The sequence below is a fragment of the Bos grunniens genome, chromosome 12, assembly GCF_055505025.1.
Source record: "Bos grunniens cultivar Pamir isolate PY7600 chromosome 12, Bosgru_T2T1.0, whole genome shotgun sequence".
Classification (NCBI taxonomy): domain Eukaryota; kingdom Metazoa; phylum Chordata; class Mammalia; order Artiodactyla; family Bovidae; genus Bos; species Bos grunniens.
The window spans coordinates 75496658-75512576 of NC_141176.1; the positions used below are offsets into that span (position 1 = coordinate 75496658).

Sequence of the window (15919 nt, forward strand, 5' to 3'; positions counted from 1 at the left end):
AATAGTGCACCAAGTTATTTTCCCACCAATAGTGTCAAAGGTGTATCTTTTTCTTCTCACCCTCTATAGCATTGGTTATCTGTAGACTTGATAATGATGGCCGTTCTGATCCATGTGATGTGGTACCTCATTATGATTTTGATTAACATTTCTCTGATAATTAGTGATGTGGAACATCTTTTCATGTGCTCATTGGTCTTCTGTATGCCTTCTTTGGAGAAATGTCTATTTAAGTCTTCTGTCCACTTTTTGATTGGGTTATTGGTTTATTGATATTGAGTTATATGAGATGTTTGTATATTTTAGATAATAACCCCCTGTCAGTCACATCATTTGTAAATATTTTATCTCATTCCTTAGGTATTGTCTCTTCATTTGGTTAGTGTTGTTTGCTGTTAAAAGATTATAGGTTTGATTACGTCCCAATTGTAGGTTTGATTAGGTCCCAATTGATTGTTTACTTTTGCTTTTTTTCTTTTGCTTTGGGAGACTAAGAAGCTATTGCCATGATTCATGTCAAAGAGTGTTTTGTGTTTTCCTCTAGTTTTATTGTATCCAGTTTTATATGAGGCCTTACACCATTTTGAGTTTATATTTGTGTGTGGTTTATTTTCTGTGGTTGTACATATACAAAAAAATTAGTGTGTTCTAATTTCATTTATTTCCATGTAGGTGTCCAGTTCAGTTCAGTTCAGTCACTCAGTCGTATCTGACTCTTTGCAACACCATGGACTGCAGCATGCCAGGCTTCCCTGCCCATCACCAACTCCTGGAGGTTACATAAACTCATGTCCATCAAATCAGTGATGCCATCCAACCATCGCATCCACTGTTGTCCCCTTCTCCTCCTGCCTTCAATCTTTCCCAACATCAGGGTCTTTTCCAATGAATCAGTTCTTCACATCAGGTGGCTGAAGTATTGGAATTTCAGCTTCAGCACCAGTCCTTCTGATGAATATTCAGGACTGATTTCCTTTATGATGGACTCGTTGGAGCTCCTTGAAGTACAAAGGACGCTCAGGAGTTTTCTCCAACACCACAAGAATTGGTGCTCAGTTTTCTTTATGGTCCAACTCTCATATCCATATATGACTCCTGGAAAAACCATAGCTTTGACTAGATAGACCTTTGTCACCAAAGTAATACTTCTGCTTTTTAATATGCTGTCTAGGTTGGTCATAACTTTTCTTCAAAGGAGCAAGTGTCTTTTAATTTCATGGCTGTAGTCACCATATTCCGTGATTTTGGAGCCCCCCCAAATAAACTCTGTCACTGTTTCCACTGTTTCCCCATCTATTTGTCATGAAGTGATGGGACCAGAGGTCATGATCTTAGTTTTCTGAATGTTGAGTTTTAAGACAACTTTTTCACTCTCATCAAGAGGCTCTTTAGTTCTTCTTTGATTTCTGCCATAAAGGTGGTGTCATCTGCATATCTGAGGTGATTGATATTTCTCCCAGAAATCTTGATTCCAGCTTGGGCTTCATCCAGCCCGGTGTTTCTCATGGTGTACTCTGCATATAAGTTAAATAAGCAAAGTGATAATATACAGCCTTGACATATTCCTTTCCCAATTTGGAACCAGTTTGTTGTTCTATGACCGGTTCTAACTGTTGCTTCCTGACTTGCATACAGGTTTCTGAGGAGGCAGGTCAGGTGGTCTGGTAGTCCCATCTCTTAAGAATTTTCTGCAATTTGTTGTGATCCACACAATCAAACGTTTTGGCGTAGTTAATAAAGCACAAGCAGATGGTTTTCTGGAACTCTATTGCTTTTTCAATGATCCAGGCATGTTGGCAATTTGATCTCTGGTTTCTCTGCCTTTTCTAAATCCAGCTTGAACATCTGGAAGTTCATCATTCACATACTGTTGAAGCTTGGCTTGGAGAGTTTTGAGCATTACTTTGCTAGCATGTGAGATGTGTGCAATTGTATGGTAGTTTGAGCATTCTTTGGCATTGCCTTTCTTTGGGATTGGAATGAAAAATGGCTTTTTCCAGTCCTGCTGAGTTTTCCAAATTTTCTGGTATATTGAGTGAAGCACTATCACAGCATCATCTTTTAGGATTTGAATTAGCTCAACTGAAATTCCATCACCTCCACTAGCTTTGTTCATAGTGATGCTTCCTAAGGCCCACTTGACTTCACATTCCAGGATATCTGGCTCTAGGGAAGTCGCACCATCATGGTTATCTGTGTCATGAAGATCTTTTTTGTATAGTTCTTCTGTGTATTCTTACCACTTCTTAATATCTTCTGCTTCTGTTAGGTCCATAACATTTCTGTCCTTTATTGTGCCTATCTTTGCCTTAAATGTTCCCTTGGTATCTCTGATTTTCTTGGAGACATTTCTAGGCTTTCCCATTCTACTGTTTTCCTCTATTTATTTGCATTGATCACTGAGGAAGGTTTTCTTATCTCTCCTCTATTCTTTGGGGCTTTGCATTCAGATGGGTATATCTTTCCTTTTCTTCTTTGCCCTTTGCTTCTCTTCTTTTCACAACTATTTGTAAGTCCTCCTCAGGCAACCATTTTGCCTTTTTGCATTTTTTTTTCTTGGGGATGGGCTCGATCTCTGCCTCCCGTACAGTGTCAGGAACCTCTGTCCATAGTTCTTCAGGCACTCTGTCTATCAGATCTAATCCCTCAAATCTCTTTGTCACTTCCAACATATAATCATAAGGAATTTGATTTAGGTCATACCTAAATGGTGTAGTGGTTTTTCCTACTATCTTCAACTTAAGTCTGAATTTTGCAATAAGCAGTTCATGATCTGAGCCACAATCAGCTCCTGGTCTTGTTTTTGCTGACTGTATAGAGCTTCTTCATGTTTGGCTGAAAGAATATAATTCATCTGATTTCTGTATTGACCATCTGGTGATGTCCATGTATAGAGTCTTCTCTTGTGTTGTAGGAAGAGGGTGTTTGCTATGACCAGTGTGTTCTCTTGGCAAAACTCTATTAGTCTTTGCCCTGCTTCATTTTGTACTCCAAGGCCAAATTTGCCTGTTATTTCAGGTATTTCTTGAATTTCTACTTTTGCATTCCAGTCCCCTATAATGAAAAGGACATCTTTTTGGGGTGTTAGTTTTAGAAAGTCTTGTAGGTTTTCATAGAACTGTTCAACCTCAGCTTCTTCATCATTACTGGTTGGAGAATAGACTTGAATTACTTTGATATTGAATGGTTTGCCTGAAAAAGAACAGAGATCATTTTGTCATTTTTGAGATTGCATCCAAGTACTGCATTTCAGACTCTTTTGATGACTATGGGGGCTACTTCATTTCTTCTAAGAGATTCTTCCCCACAGTAGTAGATATAATGGTCATCTGAGTTAAATTCACCTATTCCAGTCCATTTTAGTTCACTGATTCCTAAAATGTCGATGTTAACTCTTGCCATCTCCTCTTTGAACACTTCTAATTTGCCTTGATTCATGGACCTAACACTCCACGTGTCCAGCTATCCAAGTACTATTTACTAAAGAGACTGTCTTCTCCACTGTATATTCCTGACAACCCTTTCATAGATTCATTGAACAAAGGTGTTTGGATACCCATGTTTTAAAACTTTACTTTTTATTCCTCAACTTCAGAATGAGTAGTTATGTTCTCTTATGTTACACTTTAGTAAAATTATACATTCAGAGCATCTGAGTTGGACAAGTTACAGAAGATATAAATTATTATGTGGATGTGACAGATTCTGTTATTCTTGGGCTCTTTTGAGAGAGCTGCCCCTAGCAATGATCTACAGGAGTAAACAAAAGAGTAACAGGAAAATGGACTTTATGAGACTTAATAAATATTTCTAATTAATTACAAAGAATGGAATTAACTATAATACCTAGATGTGGAAAAGCAACCTGTGTCTTATTTAGAGTTTCAGCATATTCTCTTAAAGATGCATTCACTTTAAATGAAGAAAAAAATACTACTTAACATCAGAACTTTTTAAGAGTTATATCACTTTAGCAAATTGTTTCAGACACTCCCTCCCCCACCCCAAAAAAATAATTAACCAAAGTCACTAATAAGTAGAAAGGGAGAGTTACAAGCCCCATCCTCTCTCTTTCAGTTTACAATTAGCAGGTCTATTATGCTTACTACAGAATTGTGGCCTGGAGAATCCCATGGACTATATAGTCCATGGGGTTCCAAAGAGTCAGACTCGACTGAATGACTTTCACTTCACTTCCTTGTGTTTAGTCAGTAAGCAGAGACCTATTATCCTTAGTCTCTTGATGTCTGACTCTTTGTGACTCCATAGACTGTAGCTGGCCAGGCTCCCCTGTCCATGGGATTTTCCAGGCAAGAACACTGGAATGGGTTGCCATGCCATCCTCCAGGAGATCCTCCCAATGCAGGATTGAAGCCAGGTTTCCCACAACAGATGGATTCTTTACCATCTGAGCCACCAGGGGAGCCCATGAACACTAGAGTGAGTAGCCTACCTTTCTCCAGGGGAACTTCCCCACCCAGGAATTGAACCGGCGTGTCCTGCTTTGCAGGTGGATTATTTAGCAGCTGAGCTACCCAGGTAGCCCAGAAGACGTATTAATGAGCAATAAAAGGGGTGGAAGGAAGGAAGCTTAAGAAAGAAAGAAAAAGGAGCAGAGAAAAATAACTTGTGAAAACAGGTTCAGGTCCTAGGCAGTTCAGATTGGGCTGCCTCCATGTGCTGTGTGGTCCATGATCACTAGAATTACAAGCTCAATTTCTTAACTGCTTCTTTGATCTTATCCAAGGAGAACTAAAATGGACTGGAATGGGTGAATTTAACTCAGATAACCATTATATCCACTACTGTGGGCAGGAATCCCTTAGAAGAAATGGAGTAGCCATCAGGGTCAACAAAAGAGTCCGAAATGCAGTACTTGGATGCAATCTCAAAAACAACAGAATGATCTCTGTTCATTTCCAAGGCAAACCATTCAATATCACAGTAATCCAAGCCTATGTCCCAACCAGTAATGTTGAAGAAGCTGAAATTGAACTGTTCTATGAAGACCTACAAGACCTTTTAGAACTAACACCCAAAAAAGATGTCCTTTTCATTATAGGGGACTAGAATGCAAAAGTAGGAAGTCAAGAAACACCTGGAGTAACAGGCAGATTTGGCCTTTGAATACAGAATGAGGCAAGGCAAAGGCTAATAGAGTTTTGCCAAGAGAATGCACTGGTCATAGCAAACACCCTCTTCTAACAACATAAGAGAAGATTCTACACATGGACATCACCATATGGTCAACATTGAAACCAGGTTGATTATATTCTTTGCAGCCAAAGATGGAGAAGCTCTATACAGTCAGCAAAAACAAGACCAAGAGCTGACTGTGGCTCAGATCATGAACTCCTTATTGCCAAATTCAGACTTAAACTGAAGAAAGTAGGGAAAACCACGAGACCATTCAGTTCAGTCGCTCAGTCGTGTCCGACTTTTTGCGACCCCATGAATCGGAGCACACCAGGCCCCCCTGTCCATGACCATCTCCCGGAGTTCACTCAGACTCATGTCCATCAAGTCAGTGATGCCATCCAGCCATCTCATCCTCTGTCGTCCCCTTCTCTTCCTGCCCCCAATCCCTCCCAGCATCAGAGTCTTTTCCAATGAGTCTAGTCTTCACATTAGGTGGCAAAAGTATTGAAGTTTCAGCTTTAGCATCATGCCTTCCAAAGAAATCCCAAGGCTGACCTCCTTCAGAATGGACTGGTTGGATCTCCTTGCAGTCCAAGGGACTCCCAAGAGTCTTCTCCAACACCACAATTCAAAAGCATCAATTCTTCGGTGCTCAGCTTTCTTCACAGTCCAACTCTCACATCCATACATGACCAGTGGAAAAACCATAGCCTTGACTAGATGGACATTTGTTGGCAAATAATGTCTCTGCTTTTGACTATGCTATCTAGGTTAGTCATAACTTTTCTTCCAAGGAGTAAGCCTCTTTTAATTTCATGGCTGCAGTCACCATCTGCAGTGATTTTGAAGCCCCCAAAAATGAAGTCTGTCACTGTTTCCACTGTTTCCCCATCTATTTCCCATGAAGTGATGGGACAAATGCCATGATCTTCATCTTCTGAATGTTGAGCTTTAAGCCAACCTTTTCACTCTCCTCTTTCACCTTCATCAAGAGGCATTTTAGTTCCTCTTCACTTTCTGCCATAAGGGTGGTGTCATCTGCATTCAGGTATGACCTAAATCAAATCCCTTATGATTATACAGTGGAAGTGAGAAATAGATTTAAGGGACTAGATCTTATAGATAGAGTGCCTGATGAACTATGGACAGAGGTTCGTGACATTGTACAAGAGACAGGGATCAAGACCATCCCCATGTAAAAGAAATGCAAAAAAGCAAAATGGCTGCCTGGGAAGGCCTTACAAATAGCTGTGAAAAGAAGAGAAGTGAAAAGCAAAGGAGAAAAGGAAAGATATAAGCATCTGAATGTAGAGTTCCAAAGAATAGCAAGGAGAGATAAGAAAGCCTTCCTCAGTCATCAGTGCAAAGAAATAGAGGAAAACAACAAAATGGGAAAGACTAGAGATCTCTTCAAGAAAATTAGAGATACCAAGGGAACATCTCATGCAAAGATGGGCTCGATAAAGGCCAGAAATGGTATGGACCTAACAGAAGCAGAAGATATTAAGAAAAGTGGCAAGAATACACAGAAGAACTGTACAAAAAAGATCTTCGTGTCCAAGATAATCGCGATGGTGTGATCACTCACCTAGAGCCAGACATCCTGGAATGTGAAGTCAAGTGGGCCTTGGAAACCATCACTATGAACAAAGCTAGTGGAGGTGATGGAATTCCAGTTGAGCTATTTCAAATCCTGAAAGATGATGCTGTGAAAGTGCTGCACTCAACATGCCAGCAAATTTGGAAAACTGAGCAGTGGCCATGGGACTGGAAAAGGTCAGTTTTCATTCCAATTCCAAAGAAAGGCAATGCCAAAGAATGCTCAAACTACCGCACAATTGCACTTATCTCACACACTAGTAAAGTAATGCTCAAAATTCTCCAAGCCAGGCTTCAGCAGTACATGAACTGTGAACTTCCGGATGTTTAAGCTGGTTTTAGAAAAGGCAGAGGAACCAGAGTTCAAATTGCCAACATCTGCTAGATCATTGAAAAAGCAAGAGAGTTCCAGAAAAACATCTATTTCTACTTTATTGACTATGCCAAAGCCTTTGACTGCATGGATCACAATAAACTGTGGAAAATTCTGAAAGAGATGGGAATACCAGACCACCTGACCTGCCTCTTGAGAAACCTGTATGCAGGTCAGGAAGCAACAGTTAGAACTGAACATGGAACAACAGACTGGTTCCAAATAGGAAAAGGAGTACATCAAGGTTGTATATTGTCACCCTGTTTATTTAACTTATATGCAGAGTACATCGTGAGAAACGCTGGGCTGGAAGAAGCACAAGCTGGAATCAAGATTACCGGGAGAAATATCAGTAGCCTCAGACATGCAGATGACACCACCCTTATGGCAGAAAGTGAAGAGGAACTAAAAAGCCTCTTGATGAAAGTGAAAGAGGAGAGTGAAAAAGTTAGCTTAAAGCTCAACACTCAGAAAATGAAGATCATGGCATCTGGTCCCATCACTTCATGGCAAACAGATGGGGAAACAGTGGAAATAGTGTCAGACTTTTGGGGCTCCAAAGTCACTGCAGATGGTGATTGCAGCCATGAAATTAAAAGACACTTACTCCTTGGAAGGAAAGTTATGACCAACCTAGATAGCATATTCAAAAGCAGAGATATTATTTGCCAACAATGTCCGTCTAGTCAAGGCTATGTTTTTTCCAGTGGTCATGTATGGATGTGAGAGTTGGACTGTGAAGAAAGCTGAGCACCAAAGAATTGGTGCTTTTGAACTATGGTGTTGGAGAAGACTCTTGAGAGTCCCTGGACTGCAAGGAGATCCAACCAGTCCATCCTAAAGGAGATCAGTCCTGGGTGTTCATTGGAAGGACTGATGTTAAAGCTGAAACTTCAATACTTTGGCCACCTCGTGTGAAGAGCTGACTCATTGGAAAAGACTCTGATGCTGGGAGGGATTGGGGGCAGGAGGAGAAGGGGACGACAGAGGATGAGATGGCTGGATGGCATCACCGACTCAATGGACATGATTTTGTTTAAACTCTGAGAACTGGTAATGGACAGGGAGGTCTGGCATGCTGCTATTCATGGGGTCACAAAGAGTTGGACATGACTGACCGACTGAACTGAACTGAAGGAGAAAATTGGATTTCTAGAGTTCATTTTTATGCAGAGCAATTCTACTAAAGCTGCTATGTAGCAGCTCCTTTTGCCATCCTTTCACTCTCAGAATAATAAACTACAACCACAGCCAACTTCAATAAACATCTTAATCTCTCAGACAAAGGATTCAGCCCTTCTTAGCCACTGACAGTATTCCAGAACCCTAAAGAAATTCCAGAAGCATCATCTTTTTTTCCCCCAAATTTTGCTCAGATTCTGTCAAACCAACTTGACAATTTGCTGTCAGGTCACTGTCATCTGGTTTGTCTGATATCAACCTGCTTTTTAGATAAATTGCCTTTGATTTTCTTGAATCTAGATATTTGGCAACTCTGTGTATCTGTATAAATATACCTCAAAGCTCAGAGTCTGACAGCTAAAAGTGCTAACTAATGATAACAATCCCAAATGCCCTAGGAAGAATATAAGATGCTACATACTGCTGAGTGCCAGTAATCATAGTGTAAAATTTTCATTTTCTTCCTTTCCTATAACCTTATAATAATAAAAGATCAGGTTAGACCTTTGTCTGCCTAGTAAAACAGGGTAATCAAACCATTTAAACACCAGCCAGTTCTAACACCCAAATAAATTCTCCCTACTCTCCTGTCCTGCCTGTTTTTGAAATATTGTCCAGGTTATAATATGTTACTGTGAAACATTTGGTGCTCATGGTAAAGAATCCACCTGCCAATGCAGGACCCAATCCATGGGTAGAAAAGATCCCTTGGAGAAGGAAGTGGCAATCCACTCAATATTCTTGCCTGGAGAATCCCATGGACTGAGGAGCCTGGCGGGCTACAGTCCATAGAGTTGCAAAGAGTTGAACATGACTGAAATGACTTAACACAGAGACACATATACATAATATGTTACTGTAAAACATTGGTGCTAATTGGTTTCTTTCTGATGATTAACAGGTTTTGGATTTAGGGAGATGGAAAGAATGTAGCCAGCCATATGATTTGCTGCAAAATAAATATAGCCTGTTTTACAACATGGTGCAAAACCTGGGCAAGGCAGAGGCCTCTGCCCTCATTGAAAGGGCAAAACAGGTGAGTCTGCTGCCTGACTTTGTAATTAGTTTGTCTCCAGCTTCATTCTTCAAAATCTCCACCTGGGATCTCTGTGCCCTTTCCAATCATAAACCTCCAGAGACTAAGCTTCATGACTGGGTCTTAACAGGACGTGGTGGGCAAGTCTGCTGAGAATATGCACTAGTGGTGGGGGTGCGGGGTAGTATGAGTGTGCTTTTCTATGCACACACACCTGCACTCAAGACAGATTTCAGATAGGACTTACCACACTTGGACCCTAGACTCACATTCCATTAGCGCACAGAACACTCTCATTTTGCAGACGCTTGGCGTTTCATTCTGATTGGTCCTCAGCACATTTGTGATGCAAGTGCTGTCAGGAACATTCATGAAATTTGATAGTTTAAGGAAAAAAAATTTGGAATATTTTGAGTCTATGAAGATTTACCAGGGTAAGTTATAAGTTGCTTCTGTTTCTAAGCTGTAAAGAAAACTCCTACACAATACTGTCACTTAATCCCTAATTCTATATTGTTTAAAATTTTATTCAATTATCCCCTCCCCAACACTGCTGCCTTTACCTTCCAGAAGAAGGTAGATTGTCATCAGGATAAATCAGGAGTTCACAATACCTTAACACGGTACTCTGGATGGTGCTTGAAGATGAGGTGGGCGAAAGCACTAAGCGCTGCACATGGTGTGAGGAAGGCACTCAGTGAGCGACATTCACTCACGTGGTGTCTTTCTCACAAAGATGAGGTGGTAGTGTCTTGTACAGATGTGACAACTGAGGTCTAGTTTGAGGGATTTAGCGATTGTCATGTGGCCACCTGTAATTCATTCTGGAACAAGGTGGGATTGACACTGATGGGAAGATAGAGGGAGAGAGGGAAGGTGTGGTGTTCTTGCCACTTGAGATGCGTTGTTCAGGGTGGGATGAGTTATCTAGCTATATGTGATGAAGCTTCCTCACTGAAAATTTATCTCTGGGTATGAGATTATGGATGCATTTTACCTTCTTCATACTTTTCTGCCTTTCCCAGATTTTCATTTGTAAGTACAATAAAGTTACTTGTGTAATATTTAAAATATCTGTTAAAGAAAACATGCCTCAGTATCTATTTCTGTATGAAAGACTTACCTTAAAATGTGGCTTAAATTCCCTCTGTCACTGTTTCTTCTCAATCCTCCTTAGAAATGAGAAAATGCAGAGCAGTACCTTCCACTGTTCATGGGATAGGAGATAGCTTTTTGTAAGTACTGTATTGTATGCAAATGTTGAGAAACTGAACATGGAGCTCTGTATTTTTTTGTGCCTAAAATTCACAGAGTGCTTTCATCTACTAGCGTGTCTCCCAGTCAGAGTTTCCCTCCTGAGACCTGATAATCATTTATGATTCCCATATAACCTAGTCACAAATGAGTCAGGACTCTTACAAAACCTTTTGTTCTTTTGAACTTAGGCATTACACATCAAATACAGGTGTCCCCACCTATGTGTCTAATTGTTCATTTAAAAACTATATTATCCTTATATATGATCAAGATGTTAAGTAATGAGAAATTGATCTCAGAAGTTTAGATAAGTCCAGATAAGATAATAGGGTTCAACATCCTCACTTTAGAGGTGAGGAAACTAATTCCTCTTAGAAGAAATGTGGTCCTATGTATATAACTGGTGTTAAGCTAGTTTGCAGCAGATGCAGAATTAGAAATCTGTTCTTTAAGTATATGTTTTAGATAAAGTGTTACATAAAGAAGCAGACATCGGTCATACAGAAGCAGGTATAGGTCACAGAACTAGAAATCTTTTGATTCCTGATCTAGTAATCCTGCACCCACTCTAACAATATTAATGGTAAGTTACATTTGTGTGGTTCTATATAATTTATTTTACATAGCTCTCATGCATATGATTTCACTTAATCCTCATGACTGCCCTTTTTTATCCCATGTCATGGATGAAGAGATTGGGTCCAGGACTCACCCAAAGTCACAGAGCTGGTCCAGGGAGCACAGAGGGGGAATTTCTGGGGAGGCTGAATGTCGACCTAGGTACTGTGTTCTGTGCTGAGTCTGAGAACACTGCTCCTTTCACGTGGTAGCCAAGGTGGAGACGGTCACTCACATTCACAGGGTGACAGAACCTCACTCTTAGATTTCAGTCCTGCCACTGGCTCAGGCCACTGCTACAGAAAGAAATGCAGTTCTTGATTCTCATCCCATCTTGATATTATTTTTGCATACTTTGCATCCTCTTAGGATATACTGTCAGATTATCAGTTTTCTGAATTTGCAGGCATCAGTTATCAATGCCTTGTTCAGAGCTGTAACAGCAGGATGATTAGCCTATGTCACCAGGTTTTCACTCTAATAGAGCAGAATTCATTCATCTGAAGAGAAAACTCAACATCTGGGAGAAGGTGCTACCACATCACATTTTCTTGTACAAATAGTTCAGGTGAACTGATCACTGTCTGATTGACCCTGATCCATGAAATAGTAGAGAAAGTACCTTTTAGATTCATAAAGCTGAAGGGGGCATTAGTTTGCTAGGGCTGCCATACAAAGACCACAGAGCAGGTGACTCAAACAACAGAAGCGTATTTCCTTACATCCCTGGAGGCTGGAAGTTCGAGGTCAAGATGATGGTAGGGCTGGTTTCCTCTGAGGTCTCTCTCCTTGGCTTGGAGATCTGTCTTCTCTCTGTGTCTCACATGGTCTTCCCTCTGTTTGCCTGTGTCCTGATCTCTTCTTATAAAAACTCCAGTCTGTTAGATTAGGAGCCATCTATATGACTTCACTGTCACTTTATTGACTCTTTAAACACACTGTCTCCAAATACCATCACATTCTGAGGTATGGTGGTGTTTAGGACTTCAACATGTAAAATTGGAGGGGACACAGTTCAGCTCAAAGAATGAATGCCTGTCATCCATTCTGTTCTGTGATGAAGCAGATCTTATTGAGGTTTTCTGAAGTTTCTTTGTTCCCAGTGCACAACAGAGGCGTGATTTTTTTTTAATTCATGAAATCACCTAATACAGCCCAGATGTTATGAAATTCTCAGGATCCTAGCTCTAGGAGCCTGGCCCAGTATGAATCAATGGAGGAGGCACATAGCATCCACATGGCCTTGTGTCCCTGAGCCTCAGGTCCTCACCTGTGTGTAGAGCGGGGATTCCAGCCTGGCTGGCTTCTTCACATGTTTTATTACAGGGATCAGATGAGAGAGCAGATGCTTAAGGGCTTTGAGAATATAGACCATTTTACAGTATTAAAGTGGGATCATATTTTAAAAGGCTGTAGACAGAAGACTTGCCTTCCAATAATAAAAAATATACCCATAGTTCTAAGTAGCTTTAGAGACTCTAAATCAAGGGTCCCCAACTCCTGGGCCAAACTGATTTGGTCCGTGGCTGTTAGGGACTGGGCTGCACAGCAGGAGGTGAGTGGTGTGCAAAGGAGCAAAGCTTCATCTGCTGCTCCCCATCGCTCACATTATACCTGAATCTCCTCTTTCTCGCCCTATCTGTGCAAACATTGTCTTCCATGAAACTGGGTCCCTGGTGCCAAAAAGTTGGGGACCACTGCTCTAAATAATCAAAATGTATTTATAATCATATATTTTAAAACACATGGTATATCTAATGCTATAAAATCTTAAAACTTTTAAAAATACTTTTTAAAAATTTATGAACAGCAAAAGAGACACTGATGTATAGAACAGTCTTATGGACTCTGTGGGAGAGGGAGAGTGTGGGAAGATTTGGGAGAATGGCATTGAAACATGTAAAATATCATGTAAGAAACAAGTTGCCAGTCCAGGTTCGATGCACAATACTGGATGCTTGGGGCTAGTGCACTGGGACGACCCAGAGGGATGGTATGGGGAGGGAGGAGGGAGGAGGGTTCAGGATGGGGAACACATGTATACCTGTGGTGGATTCATTTTGATATTTGGCAAAACTAATACAATTATGTAAAGTTTAAAAATAAAATAAAATTAGAAAAAAAAAATTTATGAACAAAAAGTAAATCACTCTCCACTCCTGTCATCACACAGCTCCCCCCCAAGGTGGAGCCCCAGCAGCACTGTTGACTGTTCTGTTGAGATGGTCTGTGTATCAGGAAGAACTTGTGAATATGCGGTCTTCCTGTTTTTAAGCACAAATGATAGCTCTTCTTTCGTTTTTTCACTTAATATCTATCTTGGGTTACATCAATGCATATAGTTATTTTTTTAATGGCTACATAGTATTATGCTTTCTCCATTTCTTATTTCTATTTTTGATGATTATCAATCAGAGTTTATAAAATATAGGGGTTACAACCTGATATTAACATCCAAATTTGTTGTGTTCATTTTATGTGGGAAAATGAGAAACCCTTGAGCAGATGCTATTAATAGATTTCCCAGCCTCTTTTTCACTTTGTTTTCGATTTATCTCCAGGATTTGAGTCAGTAAAATGATTTTACTTATCAATTTACTCTAGTGATAAAGCATATTTGTTAATGAGAATGATCAGAACTCAAGTGTATCTACAGGTTGTTTGTCATTAAGTCCAGCCCCAGTGAAAGTTCTAATGGGGCTACTTCCTCCATAGAATAAATACACCCCTGGTTTTTCCAATTGTGCCTCCAGTAGTGATATGACTGCTCCACATGAAGAAATGGACCTATAAATGTGTTGCCTTAGAAGGACTTTAAAACTCTTAAACATGTGGTTTTTGTCTTTTTATCCCCTCAGGTGCACTTTGAAAGGAAATAACCAGATATCACTCACCGTGACCGTGTGGTTATGAATGTTATGAATGTCCAGTGGACAGCCCTCAGCCTTAACAATGTTTGAGTCAACGTTGTGATTGTACCATGAGTTCATGTCTATTCCAAAGGCATTTTTCTAATAGATTTTTGTACTGCATAAGTTATATTTTACTTTTTTACACCAGCAACAAATATTCACATAAGATGTTAATCTGTAATTTTTTCTTCAACTTCACTCAGTGATTTCAAGCTCTTGCAAAAGGACTTATTATGTTTATTTATATGTTATACTGTTTTCTTTTATCTAAATCAAAGATGCAGGCCACCAAAAAAAGCTGTCTCCCAGGTTTTTTGTCTTGAGGGACTCTGAAGCCACATTTTCTAAGATTTGAGACAAAGTTGTTACAGATTTTTTTTTTTTCTTTTACTGTTCACAGAATTACATATTACTTTCCAATTATATCAGGGATTCTTGAAGACTGTGAAGTTGCCATTTTGTGTCACCACTTCCTTTACTAGAACTACAATCTGTTTTTCCACTCAGAGATCTCTGGTTAAAATACTACAGAGAAAACTAATAGGAAAAACATACAACACAAGTAGTTTAAGTAACATTATAGGAGAGAGAGGTGTTGTCCTCCAAAAAATACAGGACAATATTGTACGTTCATCTCCTGTGTCTCCTGCATCGAAGGCAGATTCTTTACAGTTGAGCCATTGGGGAAGCCCTCTAAAAGAGAAAGAAGAGAAAATATGCTTTCTCAAAGTAGGAATCTGTCCAGGGATTTGCTAATGAAGGACAGACATGTTCTAGACTGTCTTGTAGATAGAGGATTTTATATTTTTACAATTTAAAAAATTGTAGTAAAATATATATAACATAAAATCTACCATGTAACCATTTTTAATCATACAGTTCAGTGACATTAATCACATTTACAAGGTTGTGAAACCATAATTCTCTGGGTAACTTTTGGTAATTATATTCTTCCTATTCAGTGTGTTATTTCTGCAGAGTCATTTTGGTAAGTTTCATTTTTCTAGAAGTAGATCTGTTTCCTGTGAGTTTTGAGCTTGATTGGAATAAATGTATTCACAAAATCTTATATATTTAATCTCTGCAGCATCTCTGTGTTCTTTTGGCCTTTTAATTTTCTTTGAGCCTTCACTATTTTATGAATAATCTTGAATAACTCTTCCTGTTTTTTTTAATTTAATTTTATTTATTTTTTTTAATTAATTTTATTTTATTTTTAAACTTTACATAATTGTATTAGTTTTGCCAAATATCAAAATGAATCCACCACAGGTATACATGTGTTCCCCATCCTGAACCCTCCTCCCTCCTCCCTCCCCATACCATCCCTCTGGGTCGTCCCAGTGCACCAGCCCCAAGCATCCAGTATCGTGCATTGAACCTGGACTGGCATCTCGTTTCATACATGATATTTTACATGTTTCAATACCAGTCTCCCAAATCTTCCCACCCTCTCCCTCTCCCACAGAGTCCATAAGACTGTTCTATACATCATCCTGGGCCATAAAGCTAGCCTTGGTAAATTCAAAAAAATAGAAATCATTCCAAGCATCTTTTCTGACCACAATGCAGTAAGATTAGATCTCAATTACAGGAGAAAAACTATTAAAAATTCCAACATATGGAGGCTGAACAACACACTGCTGAATAACCAACAAATCACAGAAGAAATAAAAAAAGAAATGAAAATTTGCATAGAAACGAATGAAAATGAAAACACAACAACCCAAAACCTGTGGGACACAGTAAAAGCAGTCCTAAGGGGAAAGTTCATAGCAATACAGGCACACCTCAAGAAACAAG

The 15919-nt window shown here is 39.6% G+C and overlaps 1 protein-coding gene across 6 annotated transcripts in view; it reads left to right on the plus strand.

The window, feature by feature from the left end:
• Positions 1–15185, plus strand: part of LOC147361917 (ATP-binding cassette sub-family C member 4-like) — a 173701-nt gene extending 158516 nt beyond the window's left edge. For 4 of the 6 annotated variants that reach the window (XR_015138369.1, XR_015138365.1, XM_086330228.1 and 1 more), the window contains 2 exons: positions 9195–9329; positions 14063–15185. Coding sequence is in view for 3 of the 6 variants with exons in the window: in XM_086330228.1 (XP_086186354.1) it covers positions 9195–9329; positions 14063–14083 (156 nt within the window). In the remaining 3 variants the exon portion in view is untranslated. The remainder of the gene's footprint in view (positions 1–9194; positions 9330–14062) is intronic. The other 2 variants (XR_015138366.1, XM_086330232.1) reach the window with 1 other exon arrangement.
• Positions 15186–15919: the final 734 nt, after the last annotated feature.